Source organism: Falco naumanni, chromosome 12 (genome assembly GCF_017639655.2).
Source record: "Falco naumanni isolate bFalNau1 chromosome 12, bFalNau1.pat, whole genome shotgun sequence".
NCBI classification, from domain to species: Eukaryota; Metazoa; Chordata; class Aves; order Falconiformes; family Falconidae; genus Falco; species Falco naumanni.
Genome location: NC_054065.1, coordinates 22,700,542 through 22,714,554, shown reverse-complemented (window position 1 = coordinate 22,714,554; position 14,013 = coordinate 22,700,542). Strand labels below are relative to the sequence as shown.

The following is a 14,013-nucleotide window of genomic DNA, read 5'->3' as shown; positions in this document are numbered from 1 at the left end:
AGTTCTACATGGAGTCATACCACTTCACTGAAAGTCCACCTATGGCTCATTCACAATGACATATACATCAGATTTAAGTTAAGACCTTTGACTTTGTGCCATGTATTTCTCACAGAGTCACAATACTCTTACAGGTTGTTCTGGTGAAATAGTTAACTGCTATATGTAAAACTGACCTCAAAAGCCTAGCCAATAAAATTGATAATTACAATCAAATTCCTAGAATAAAATCCTTTTCTGCAACAGCCACCTGATAGTTTACTATAATTCATTGCTAAAAATCAGACAGCTCATGTGAAAAATCTTTGTTCATTGCTCAAGTGCTGTTCACAAAGCTATATACACGTTATGCTCCTGAAAACAAGGAATGCATGTTATTAAGATACAGGACATATATGCCAATAAATATCTGAGCTAATATTTCTAACATGGAAGCAAGGCTATAACTACCCCTGTCAAAATGAATAAAAGTATCAAGGTATGATACCAGCACACCTACAAGTAAGACACAACACACCCAAAATTGAGTAGTAAAATACATAGAAGAGAGTTCCATGCAGCTGCAAAACAAGATGTATTTGTAGATACTGAGTCAAAGTATTTCAGTGTCAGGAAGGAATTACGCTTACCAAATACTATTGCTTTGGCAAAAGGTGGAAAGAGTTCTGTATGTCTGCATAGGTTTTTATGAATTTGCCAGAGATCTTTGTGCAGTTTCTTAAAGTCACTGTATCTCTTCCAAACGACTATCTGCAGCAGAGAAAGGGGAAAGAAGTGTTAGTGAGGTTGTTTGCACTGCATCACACCACAAATACAGTTTTTTAAGCAAATCAGAGCTCTACCTTCAGCAAATATGTTTAACAAAAATAGACAGTCTGAACTACCAACTGTTTAACAACCATTTAAAAAACGGTCATCTGTCCTTAACACCAATTTTGGCTAAAAAGACTACAGTGCATAGAAAAAAATATGAAGTAAAAGCTGAAAGAAAGAAACAGAGAAGGCAAAGGCAGCACTGTTTCAGTCACGCTGAGATCCAGACCTACACAGGGAATCAGTAAGAGAGGAAAAAAAAGCTGAATAGTAGTGTTGCGCTATCCAGCACTCAATAGCGTGATGCGCTTGGTGCAGCTGCAAGTATGGGGAAGGGACAACAGCAAAAGAGAAAATGAGGGAAGAGAAATCAATACAAGTAAGGGATTCTTAAGGACAGCACATTGAGCATCCAGAACTATAAACTAGCTTGTAATTTATTTAAAGCACTGATCAATTGTAAATGCAAGCCCACATTTTAAATGGTTTGTTACTAATAACCATGATAAAAAATTGATTATGTTCCTTTTGAAATCTAGACAGAATCTCCAACTTCAGGAATGCAAAGGCAGCATTGGTTCATTACACCAGCTTTTCCATCCTCTCCAGAAAAAGGTAGTCATCTCCCAGCCAGGTATCCAACTTATCCTTCTTCCATCTCCTTCTTTTTATTCTTTCCATTCAAGGCAGGAGGAGAACCCAACAGGAGAGTCATGCCAGGGAAAGAACTGAGCAACAAAATTTACATTTGACTGCTATCGGGATGAAAAAAAAATGGACAAAGACATTTTATATCTTGGTCTCATTTTTGGTCAGACTCACTAAGCCATCATAACAACCCTCAACACTAATGTAAAGTGATGAAAGCAGAACAGGGTGGGGTGGGGAGACACGACACACACAAAAAAACACAAGAGAGACTGCAACGCATTCAGCAGTTGATTCCAGTGTTCCATCAGTCAAATGTTTCAATTAGCTTAATACAACTAACCACAATTTAAGAGATTCCAAATATTTGTGACTGATTTAACAGGCTGCCTTCTCATGAGCAAGCTTAATTGAAAAACTACTTTTTTCAAGCAAACCAGGTTTAGAGCTCAGTACAAAGTCTAATTTTAGAGGAGGTTTTTTTGTTGTTTTCTTGGAGTTTTGGAGGTTGGTTGATTGGTTGTTTGCTTTTAATTTCAGCAGGTGCAAGTCCTACCTACAGAACAATGCAGTTACAAGGTAACAGGACTGTTAACAGTAGATATGCAAAGCTTTAATATGGCAACAGTCTAGCCACCTTATAAACTTAGCTATACTGAAACTAGCAGTCCTGATTCAGCCCCAACTACTACGCACACATTTCCAGGAGTCAATTACAACTAGAACTTGGTCGAGTTCAACAGACAAGGGAAGAAAAATCAGGATCTTTCAAGAAGGCAAACTAGTTATTTCGCTATCAGAAACAGTAATTTTTCAATGCTGTACTTTCATCTAATCCAATATCCAGAAAGTAGATGATTAGCACTTCTTGAGCAGTACGCATGTAAAACACAAAATTGCTTAAGATGGTGAAGTCTTGAAACATTAAGTTACTCTACTGTCAGTACTTGGAGACAATGTGAAAAGCTGCCAGAAAATAAGAACACGAGATTCCACTCCACTTTAAAAAGTGTCATTTTTTACTGCTGCAAGTGATCTCCCAATAGCCAAGAAGAAAAAAAATAAATATCTGTAAGTAGCTTGCATAGCAAAAGCAGTCAAGGTCATCCTCAAACCTTTCACAAGCTCACAGAAATCATGCCTTTGCATGCATGCGCCTCAGCAAAGTTAGCAAAGTTCCCACTCTAATATACTCATTAGAAATCAGATTTGGAGGAAGGACACGTTGCACTGAGGCCCAACGAAGCACAGCAAGTATATCATAAAACATATGTTAGACTTGTAATGCAATAAGGTGCTTGTCATGGCTACAGCCAGTAGATCTCTATTAACTCGTATGATTCATCTGTTCCACAATGAACAACCCTTTCTCCTTCATGAATGAGAGAAAAATACCCACAGGACTACCCTAGCTACAACTGCCTCACGATGCTGCCACCATCAATCCCCAGAAGCAAGAAAATTGAAATCCACTAGCCTTTCTGTATATATTAAGTCCTACACACACAACTTCCTGTTACCTTCTTTCATCCTTTTGAGAAGAAAGCCCTTACAAGGTTATCTTCCTTCCTGTCTCAGCAACAACAGCTAGGATTATCTTGAAATACAATTGGCTGCAGTGGGAGAGATGCTGTATTAAAGGCTGGCATCCCAAAGGGCAGTTAAAAAGAGGTGACAGAAAACTGGTAAGTAGAGTTGAGGTCACAGCACACAGCCTTATGTGCAGTTGTATGTATGTACTGTATGTATTAAGATCACAGCAGTGACATTAAAAGAGACTTCTGAATGAGTAAGCAGGCACAACTAAGTGATCCTGTATGGGTGCGGGAAGGTGGTTGCACCAGACAGATTGTAAAGCAACAGGGTGGTTGTGTGCAAAAGACAAGATTTTGTCTATTGAATTTCTAATTGAGCATTCTGGAAAAACAGGTTAGGACCATGTTCTTTTTCTTTCAAAGGCTGTCCACTATTTTTTTTATCATAAGAAGCCAGCAAAACAGAAAAGCTCCCAGCCTATGTGCTTTTCTGACTACAACTCACCCTTATGGCAACTACCATCTAGGATATTCCTTGTAATAATAGGTACTTTCAGATGCTTGCTTATAACAGAATCACACCACAACCTAACATGCTATCACATGCAAAATAATTCATTTGATAAAATGAAGGGTGGGAAAGGGCAGTCATCAATAAGTTCATAGCACATTCATGCCTTCTTATTGCCTAGAGTATGTAGAACTCTGCATGGCTAACCTACAGCCACAGAAAAATCAAAGCCAACAACCAAAGCAGTGACTAAAAGATACAGTTTTGCTACTGTTTCAAAACTACTTAACATATAATTCATGCAAGACTCCAGCTGAAAGACACAACATATTTTTCTGATGAATGGCTCATCAGCAGCTGCTATAAAGTGTTTTTTCCACAAATGAAGTTTAAGGTAATGGCAGAATGTGCTCATGGATAGATTCAATTCAGGACTGTCCCTGGAAAAGGTGAACATCAAGCTACAAACTACAATAATGCAGCTAAACTAGATCCATGATCATCTCTTGATTCTGATAGGCTATTTTAATCTTCTAGAGATTAAAAAAAAATGCAAAAAGCACGAATGCTCATGTTTGTCTGATTCTCAAGATTTCAAAGCAGGATGCAACAAACGGGTGTTAGGTGTATTAGCCAATTCTCACCTCTGCCAAGCCACTAATCAGTAACTCATTGTTTGACCACATAGAGATGCAATGAATTCATCTATGGGCTCTTCTTTCATCAACTATCCAGGTTCTCCTCAACTGTAGTGAGAGACTGCACCAGAAATTGAACATATGCATGTTACACAATGTCTGAAAAGCTGTAAGGTTGCGCTTTTGAAGGAAGGTTTTGCATGTACATAGTATAATAGTATCAATGTCAAGCCATTAGTCCAGAAGAAATCAAGAGGGAAAAAAAGGTGTTTAAATCTAAAAAAAAAAAAAAAAAAAAACCAAACCCACAACATACACACACGATGTATTTTTTTGTCTCAATAAAATGGTTGCTGACAGTCTTTTGAGGTATTAAAGAGGCACAAGAATACAGCAGACCCTTATTCAGAGACTTTTCAGAAGAGGCAAAGAGTAAGTAATTTTAAAGTTTTATCAAAGTATACCACTAGAAAATACTAAAGGAGCCTCAGAGAGATAGGCATAATATACGACTTGCAGTCTCATCTCTCTCAGCTACTCCTATGCTCCTCCATTTTCTCTCTTCAGTAACAGACAGTAATGGTGTAGGCTTTTCAATGAAGTATTGGTTAAAGAGGAAAAGAGTACCTACAGCTGAGACCTAAGACTTGGATTGTGGACTGATCTCTAATTTTATCAGTAGGAGTTAAGTAACCATCAATTTGCCAATTCTAGCCCTGAGAAAAGAGCTTACAGAGTTATCAAAGCAGTTTTGTCATCAAAAGACGCTTTCCTCCCTAAGACTTTGTTTCAAGTCATGATTCATCACTGAGAGATGAATTGCAACATGTTACGCTAGCTACTGTTTTCAACCATGAAAGCTAAAGACAAATGGAAAGGTACAAAAAACTGCTCAACTTCAGTGACAAAACACACAGAAATTGCTAAATTACACCAAAGATGCTTCAAAAGGCATAGTGGGATACACAAAGACATTTGCACAAGTTTAAACTGTTACCTCCTGGACATCCTCTGGATTTTTTCTTGAAACAATCTGAAAAAAACAAAACAAAAAAAAAACACATATAAACTTGGGTTTTCAGTCTGGAAGTTAAAAAGTAACATACAATCATTTGTTGCTGAAGGGGAAAAAAAAAAAATCTGAAAAAAGGCAAACAGTGGCATGTTCCTCAGCATTCAGAAATGTTTTCATTTAGCTTCAGAGAAGTCCAACATCCAAATACAAGACAGTGAGGTATTTTAACCGCAGAGTCACTGTGATTAGAAATAAAGATGTACATTCTAGGCAAAATGGCACAGAGGACATCTCACAAAACAAAGCTATGTAGAGCACAACCCCCACCATCTTCCCAGTCTCTTCCTATTAATTCATATTAGGGCCACATTACTCCCAATCAACGGAGCTAATTAAGGCTACTTGGCTTAATATAAGCTGCACAGAACCTCACTGTGAACGTGAAGCTGTGCATTTACTAAGATAGTATTTCCGCTTTACTTACCGCCATCAATGCGCACACGTCTGACTATCCTTGTGTGTTTGTTTCTCCTTAAACACTCATTGCCTAATTAATTATAAATGACTTTGTCCAGCAGAAAATCGCAGTGAAAATGAGGCTTGGCTACACACCATAGAGAAGCCTGTACTTTGTCAGGATTTTTTTCTTTATATAAATATTGATCACAAGAGCCTTTGTAATCTAAGTTCTGTATTGGGCTTATAAACAGCAGTAAAAGCATATCCACACACACAAAAAAAATATCAAAAACATCTTTAATTCATAACTGCAATTATCTTGTGCAAGTCACTATATACTTCATTGCAACTCAGCCAAAGCTGTTTAACAATAATTAGCCTATTGTTAGCTAAAGAAAAATAGGGTGTTCTCAGCCCAACTGAGACTATCCACAGTGACACACCCCAGAATAATTGATGCTGTGAACACGCGATGCATATAGGCAAGCACAAGGAGTCCACACTACTTGCACCCCAGAGACCAAAACACCATCCCGCTGTACTGCAAGCACCACGCAGCTGTTGCTTTAAGATGGAAGTCACTGAATCTACACTTTCCTCTTGCTAGGTGACAATAACATACCCCTCATGCTCCCCACAAACTAGCTCTCTTCCTCTCTTTCATTTTTCAAGAATCCTTCCCAAAGCCTCTCAGATTTCATAACATCATCTTACTACATAGCCCAGCCACTGCAATCTTTCACACATTTTGGAGGAGACAAGACAGAAAAGAGAAGCGTCACCTTTTCTTGCAATCTCCCAAAAAACCTAAAACATTTTCCTTCACAAGTCTAAGTTCTTTCTCTCACCTTGCACATCAAAGTCCTCTTCTTCCAGCGTAGTCTACATTGAAGAAGATTTTATCAACTTTTCCTCACTCTTGAGTAATCTAACATTTGGCAACTTCACCAAATTTTAACCTTGGCAGCTGTTGCTCCTTCATTCACTACCAGACAGTTCATATGTACAATTGGTGAAATATTACTAACCTTCTTTTCTAATAGCTGGTGTACTTGATATAAGGAGCCTGTAGAGCTGGGGGAAGAAGATATCATAGGCATCGCTACACATCACAGAAGAACACCAAAGGGCACACACCAACTGCTTTGCTTTGCAGTTCACCTTTAGTTAAAGCCTTGCAACAGTTTTGGCAGCTAGGTAAGTTACCAGATGGGCAGAAGGAGACCCAGAGAGATGAGTAATTACCCAGCCAGTTAGTAAGAATCTGGAATAAAACCCAGAGGCCCTGTTCACACTTGTTCTAATGTTACATCGCCTTCTATATCTACCAGCCTTGCCAACTTTAAGTCAGGATGTAATAATTTATGTGCTGTTCAACGTTGTTATTCATATCCTTTTCTGAAGGTCAAACTCGGAAGAGGTCTGCCCCTTCAGTCCAACCTATGATCAACCTAGAGACTTGGCAAAGATGATCCAATTCCCTAAATTTTCAATGCCCTTTTTTAATCCTCTCACAAGGATCAATGCAGTCAGCTCCTTCTGCCAATCTGTAACGGAAGCACCATTAAACTATTTATTTAAATATCGTTAGGATACCCACCAATGAGCTAAGCAATGTATAATTACCACGTTAGGCTCTGAAAACCACCGAACAAAGTATTTCATATTATCCTGTTCCTTGTCTGAACTGCAGATACCCAACAAAATTCATTAGAATTTTAATTATCATTAGTAATTGTAATCTTCTAAATCATCTGAAGTTTCACTAGTGGCCTATATTTTCAGTTATCATTAAAGAACATTCCTCCTATCACAACTCACTGATATCCCTTTCTGTTCTTTAGCCTTTGGAAATGGATATAAAAAAGCCAGTAGCAATTTAATCTTGTCTGCACTTACAATTATTTCACAGTTTACAAGTAAATAAAATATATGTACTCTGCTATACAAAAAAAACACCTTTAAGAAAAAGCTACGATAAGGACAGACCACCTGAGCACTCAGGATAGACTGCATGGGTAGTTGTGCCTTTAAGTCAGATGTCTGGGACACACTAGACAAGTGCTTTCTCATCCATGATCGTTAATCCATCATTACATTGGAACAGAAAGTTCCCTTAACTTTGTTTCACAAACGAATCACTGAAAGGAACCAGAAATCTCCACTAGCACGTACTCAGTACCCTAGATCTCAGCCAGAAGGGTATTCAACACAATGGGAATATCCACCTCACTTTTTTTCCTGGCGGTCCGCTGAGCATCAGATCAGCAAATACAGCTGTAGTGCTGTGATATCAAACATGGAGCCAGATCACTGCGGGAACAGGAGGAAGGAATAGGAGAAAAGAAAAAGGAAGGGTAACAGATACGTACACTGAATCACCTTTACATCATTTCGTTCAGCATCTAACTCCCCAAATCCTCATTTCAAGCACTACACTAACAGATTACCAGATAGAATCCAACCGAAACAACAGTTATGTATACTTCTACATTTGTGAATCCAAAGCATCCTTTGCTGCATTAGAAGAGAAACATTTTTTCACTTTGAGGATTTCAGATATCAAAACACACTGACAAACTAATGCTCAGTTTAATTTGGACAGCTCACATAATGATCAGCTCCTGATTCTGTACTGCCTGGCTTGGAAAAGCACCAGAGCATCTACAACTTATGGGACACTGAGAAAGGATGACATTCCTCCCTAGTTAGCCCCAACTTGCTTTTGAACACTTCTGCATAAACCAAAATATCACAGAGTATTTTAACTGGCTTTAGCCAATAAGTATTAAGTCACCAGAATAAAATAAGCAGAATCCTCAGTTCATTCCTACTATTCCCTATTGCACTAGCACAACTTTTTGAAACACACACACAGACTTAGCCCATCATGAGCCACGGCACAAAGATGTGATGGTACTGTTTTCCTCCTTGTGTCTATCTCAGGGAAAATGAATTTTTTTTTTGTCTTAACAAACGCTACATTTTATTGGACTAAAAAAATGGTTTAAACATGTCCCATACTTCTGTCCAGAGACCCTGTACATATATATTTGATAAAAAGAATAAAAACCCCCAATTTTTCATTTCACAAGTCACACAAAGTGATCATAGCTGAACAATTTGAGCACTATGATATATATACACACAGAGAATGCTGTATTCTTTGAATTAAGGGACAGGTGTATACAAACATACACTGCTGTCACAGGCAGCATACCTACAGTAACTACAAGATCAGATATTATTTAAATAAGCTCTGTCCCTCTGACACTTTCTGATGCTCTCAATATATCCCACCATTCCTGTGACCTGAATTCCCACTCCTCTTGCACCTATCGCCACATATTTACTTACGCCCCTCCCTTTTTGGCTTAAATAGGAAAGCAGAGGGAAGAGAAAGCAAATTTCTCCAGGAGGAACAGAAAGAGCTTTGAGCAAAACCCGGGCTAGGCCAGCTCTCCCCACACCCAGTTACGTGCTGCAGCTTTCCTCCCTCGCACGCTAGGCCCCCCTGACTCTCCCAGACCCCCTCCTGCCCAGAGGGGGCTGCACCCCAGGCACAGGCCGCCCCGAGGAGAGGGGCTGCCTCAGCACCCCGCTCATCCCTCAGCACCCCGCAGCTCCGTGCTGTGCCCCCGCACCGCTGCCCCGGCCTCCCTCCCGCTGGCCGCGCCGTGGGGCAGCCCGGCTGTAACCGTCCCACAGGCCTGGGGCAGAAGAGGCCGGGACAGGCAGACAGCGGTTGGGGTTTAAGCTACTCTCACACACCCTGCGACAAACAGGAAAGAAACTGACAGCGAATTGCAAAGCGCCTTCGAGGCGATTACAACGTTGTGTGAAGGTACAAGTTGGCAGGAGGAGACGCGGCAGAGCTCGGGGGCGGCCGCCGCGCCCCAGTCCCCCCTGGCTCCCACCCGTGTCCCTGAGAGGGGCTTCCACGTCGCGACCGGCCTGCTCCAGCCGGGCACGGCAGGACCCCGCCGGCAGCCCGGCCACAGGCTCCGTTCCGCCCGCAGCGGCAGCTGTACAGACCGAACGACAGGCAGGCTGGGCGTGGGGAGCTGAGGGGCGCGGGGCAGGGCGGCGGCGGCCGGCACGGAGGAGGCCGAGGCCGCGGCCCGGTCGGGCGCTGACTCACCCGCGCCGTGACCTTGTAGACGGTGTGCCCGCGGGGGTGCCGCCGCGGCTCCGTCACCGTGTAGAAGCGGGCCAGGTCCCCGCCGCGCTCCCGCGGGCTCAGCATGCTGCCCCCCACCGCAACGCCACCGCGCCAGGCCCCGGCCGAGGCGGAAGCGGCGCCCGGGAACGCCACGCCCCGCCCGGGCGGTGCCGGGGCCTGGCCCGCCCCGCCCCAGCCCCGCCCAGCCCCGCCCAGCCCCGCCGCCGGGGGCAGCGGCCCCGAGGGGCCCGCCCGGGGCGCTGCGCTGGGGGCTCTTAAACCGGGGCTGGCGGCGGGGCTGGGGTCGGGTGACTCGGTGTGGGGTGCTGCCGGGCCCTCTGCGGCTCACAGTGCTTCCTGCTGCCGGTGTGAGTACCCCGGCTGCTAGCAGGCCGCTGGGACGGGGCCGCCTTTTCCAGAGCCTGGTAAGCCTGCGTAGGTGGGTGAGGCCGGGTGCCGCGGGCAAAGCACCCAGGCGCACCCAGCGGCACGCCGGCCCTGCTCGCGGCACTCGGCGAGGGCGCGGCTGTGCGGGACTGACACTCCGTGGCGACTACCGAGCTCCTTCCGAGTACAGACGCCCCGTGGCATCCACAAATCCGTGGCAAGGCTCTCCCAGGCAGAGCCGGCGTGCCGCGTCCAGCGCTGTTTTAAGCTACACTGCCCTAAATCTGAAGGCCTGTAACGCAGAAATGACTCGCGGGTGTTAAAGAGGAACGTTAACAAAGAAGCACGTTTGATGGTTACTGAATTGCCGCTTTGTGTCTTCCCCAGGTTCTGTAAGCTGCACCTGCATTTTTCCCTGCAGGTGGGCTCTTGTGTACGCACAGGGGTGCGAAACACACTGGTGTGAGGGAACTGCAGGGTCTGAGGTGCATTGCTTTGGTTCAGAGGAGTGCAACTTTGCGCTGCAAGGCGTTCTCCTTTCATAAGGTTCCAAGTACTGTCAATTACTTGGCTGTAGTGGGACCTATATCAACACAGATCAAGACGAACAGAAGTCACACTTCAGATTATATAAACTGTTAAGATTATTTTCTTTTTTGTCACCATGCTTTCATTCATTTAACAGCAGATGTTAACAAATCAGCTTTTCATTACCAGGTTATTAATATCTCTGATCTCATGCAGGTCTTTGACAAAGTAAAATACTTAATTGCATTTCTTTGTAAAAGATGAGATTCTTGTACTGAAGCTCATAGTAAGTGAGTATCTACCCTTTGAGGATGCCTGAACTGCATCATGAGTCTTTATAACATTCCCAGTTATTGCTGTGTAAATGAAAGGTCATCAACTATAATCATTCGCTTTCTGAGTTCCAGATCAGATTCACTTCTACAGATCTGGAAGCACAAGCTCACCACTGAGTCTAAGTGGTTTCAGTGTGAGCATCACAGTTCGGAAGTACTGCCACACTTTCACCTTGACCTTGTTCCTAGTGATTACAAGATTACTGTTACTTTTAATCCCGACACTGTCCTCACTCAATTTGTATCACATTATAATGGGAATTCCAACCTACATACCAGAGGCAAGCAAGTCTTGCAAACGTGCAGCGTCAGGGAAACAGGCATGAGTGTACCAGCTGTTCCCCTCCCAGGGCTGGTCTGACAGAACACAGTTGAGCTGGCAGTCCTGGATAGCCCAGAAAAGTCATGTCAGAGGCGCTCCAGACGTGTTCTAGCATCCAGATGCAGCTGCTTCTCTGAATAGTGTTGTCCCAGAGAAAGGTCATTTTCTGTGGGAGAACACAATGACTCTTCCTAACATGTCACAGGACAGAAACAGTCCAACTGTGAGTTTTTATAGTGTCCCAACAATTTTTTTATATTACTTTGACATTACCAGTTATCCAGTTACTGGAAAGATTCTTTATCCTTTTTACCTTTAAGAATTGCTTGATAGGTCTAGTCTGTTTTGCATGGGAAATATTTTCTTAAGGAATGGGGAAGAAATAGGACATTGATTGTTAGAAGTGCACTTAACACTCTTTTCTGAGAGAAAGAGTGTGTCTTTTACATATTTTGACAAGGTGTTGGTACATCTAACTTCATGGAAGTAACTATTAAAAGGAGCACCTCAGAGATAACATGGTCTTGATCATCATTCTTCCTAAGCAAGTTTCTAAGCTCCAAGGCTAAAGGATACACAACAAACTCTAATTAGCAATTATTTTCTTATACTATTGATGCAGTTGAAGGTTCATTGACAGAGACTTTAGAAGAAAAGATCTTCTGTTTGAAGTAATTCTAATGACAAATAAGGGAGCCTAATCTGAGGTTTGTTTAGATCTGAAATGAAGGGGCTGGACAGAATGATCTCAAGGATACTTTTTTATTCTCATCTTCTCTGATTTTGGCTATAGGAAGCATGCAGCTGCTCAGATGTAGTGGCATCACATCCAAAAAACCAAACAGCTGGCTGAAAATACGCTTGCTCAAGTAAACAAGGAACATTTTCTAGCATGGTATACTAATTAGTTGATATATCATGCAACTCATATAACCCTCTAGTGTAAGAGCATGATTGGGAAACCAGTTCTGGTATAAATTTGCTTATGAAGCAGCACTTGCTTGTAACTTCTTATAAGATGTGTAGGTAGTTAGGGCTTGGCGGTCGGAAGATCTCGCGCTGTACAGAAATATAGAGCCCCTCTCCGGATAGCCAATAGCTTTTAGCTTATGACGTAAGCAGACAGAAGTGACGTTGTAAACCCAAGCTATATAATGCCGCGCCACTTATCAATAAACGCCATTTGCCATCCACCACATTGGTGTCTGTGAGCTGATGGCCCGAGCGGCCTGGGGTTGGTCGCCGTGCCGTTCCTGAACCAGGTCACCACGCCTCCGAAGGCGACAAAGATGTGGAATTTTTGACGTTTTAATGGCATAAACAGAAATCAATGGGACTGAAGCCATCATTGACTAATCCCTGGTAAATTATATAATAGATTTCATTTAAATTTCAATAGCCAACTGATGCATCTACTGAGAAAAAATATCCATCTTGAAATGCCATCTAACTCAAAAGTTAGCAATTTGTTGGGAGGAGGAAGGGAGAAGGAGCAGTAGGAGTAAAGAATAAGACAGAGAAGACTATATTGCAACTGTATAACTCCATGGCTAAGCCAAGAAGGACAATAAATATTATCAGATATATGGAATAGCTTCTTCGTGCTGAACAATGGAGTAGTCAGATTTTTCAGCTTGGAAGAAGGAATAACATGAGGGGACATGATAGCAGACCATTAAATCATGAGTTGCATGGAGAAGATGGGGGGGATGGCCTGTTCAGTCTCTCAACACATGTACCAGAGGCCAGTGAAGCTGATATGAACGAGGTCATAAAATTAATAATAATAAAATAGTTCTTCACATAATGAATGCTAGACCTGTGGGACTCTCACCAAAGGATGTTGCTGATGCAGAAAGTTCACAAATTCAAGTACTTGGGGGAGAGAGTCACTGAGAGTAACTAAAGAGACAAACACATCAGGCTAAGGAAATCTACTGAGCTGAAAACAGCTAGAGGCAGCAAGAATGTTCATTTGAAGTTTGCCCAGCCCCTGCACATCTCTAGGCATCCGCTGCTAACTGCTTGTAGAAAGCAGGAAACTGAGCTCAGTGGACCATTGATATGAACCACCGTGGCTGTTCTTATGAGCAGTATAATCAATCAAAACCTCCCTCAGTGAGTCAGTAGCCTCCACTTACTAGGGAGTTTTGAAAGCTCAGATGACTCATAAAATAATTTGGCTTCTAGTTGCAAATCAGAATTTGGAGACGTCTATTTTGAAGAATATCTCTTAACACAGTATGGCCAACCTAGATATGCAAAATAATAATTAGAGCAGAGTAAACAGTCTACAATTAAGTGTTACTGGCTTATTAAGACTTTCCTAGGTCAAGGCAAGAAATAACAGCAATATTGAGATGAGAAACAATTTGCAACATTAATAGGTTAATCTTTTTCTGATCTTCCATTTCATGTTAAACAATTAACTTCTATGATTATCAGCATATATTCCTTTTCATTAAGCCTTATCTTAAACACACCCAAAGCTTCCCCCTTCCCTTTTTCCAGCATCACTACTGAGATTACTATTATGTAAAAACCTTTGAAGTGACTGAGTATCTTGAGTGTCTTACACAGCTCAAAATACAAAAAATAACTGCATTCCATGGGAAGATTCCCTCTGCTCCTAAAAATAACAGCAGCTGTTGTTGCTATAG

At 42.3% G+C, this 14,013-nt stretch overlaps 1 protein-coding gene across 8 annotated transcripts in view; it reads right to left on the bottom strand.

Moving 5' to 3' along the window:
- The window catches only part of RPS6KC1 (ribosomal protein S6 kinase C1), a 91,212-nt gene extending 81,284 nt beyond the window's left edge, over positions 1-9,928 (bottom strand). For 6 of the 8 annotated variants that reach the window (XR_005830330.1, XR_005830331.1, XM_040611552.1 and 3 more), the window contains exons 1-3: positions 9,761-9,928; positions 5,143-5,178; positions 630-750 (exon numbers count right to left, since the gene is read on the bottom strand). Coding sequence is in view for 6 of the 8 variants with exons in the window: in XM_040611552.1 (XP_040467486.1) it covers positions 630-750; positions 5,143-5,178; positions 9,761-9,865 (262 nt within the window). In the remaining 2 variants the exon portion in view is untranslated. Of the gene's footprint in view, positions 1-629; positions 751-3,831; positions 3,948-4,151; positions 4,267-5,142; positions 5,184-9,760 lie in introns of those variants that run through there. The other 2 variants (XM_040611556.1, XM_040611557.1) reach the window with 2 other exon arrangements.
- Positions 9,929-14,013: the final 4,085 nt, after the last annotated feature.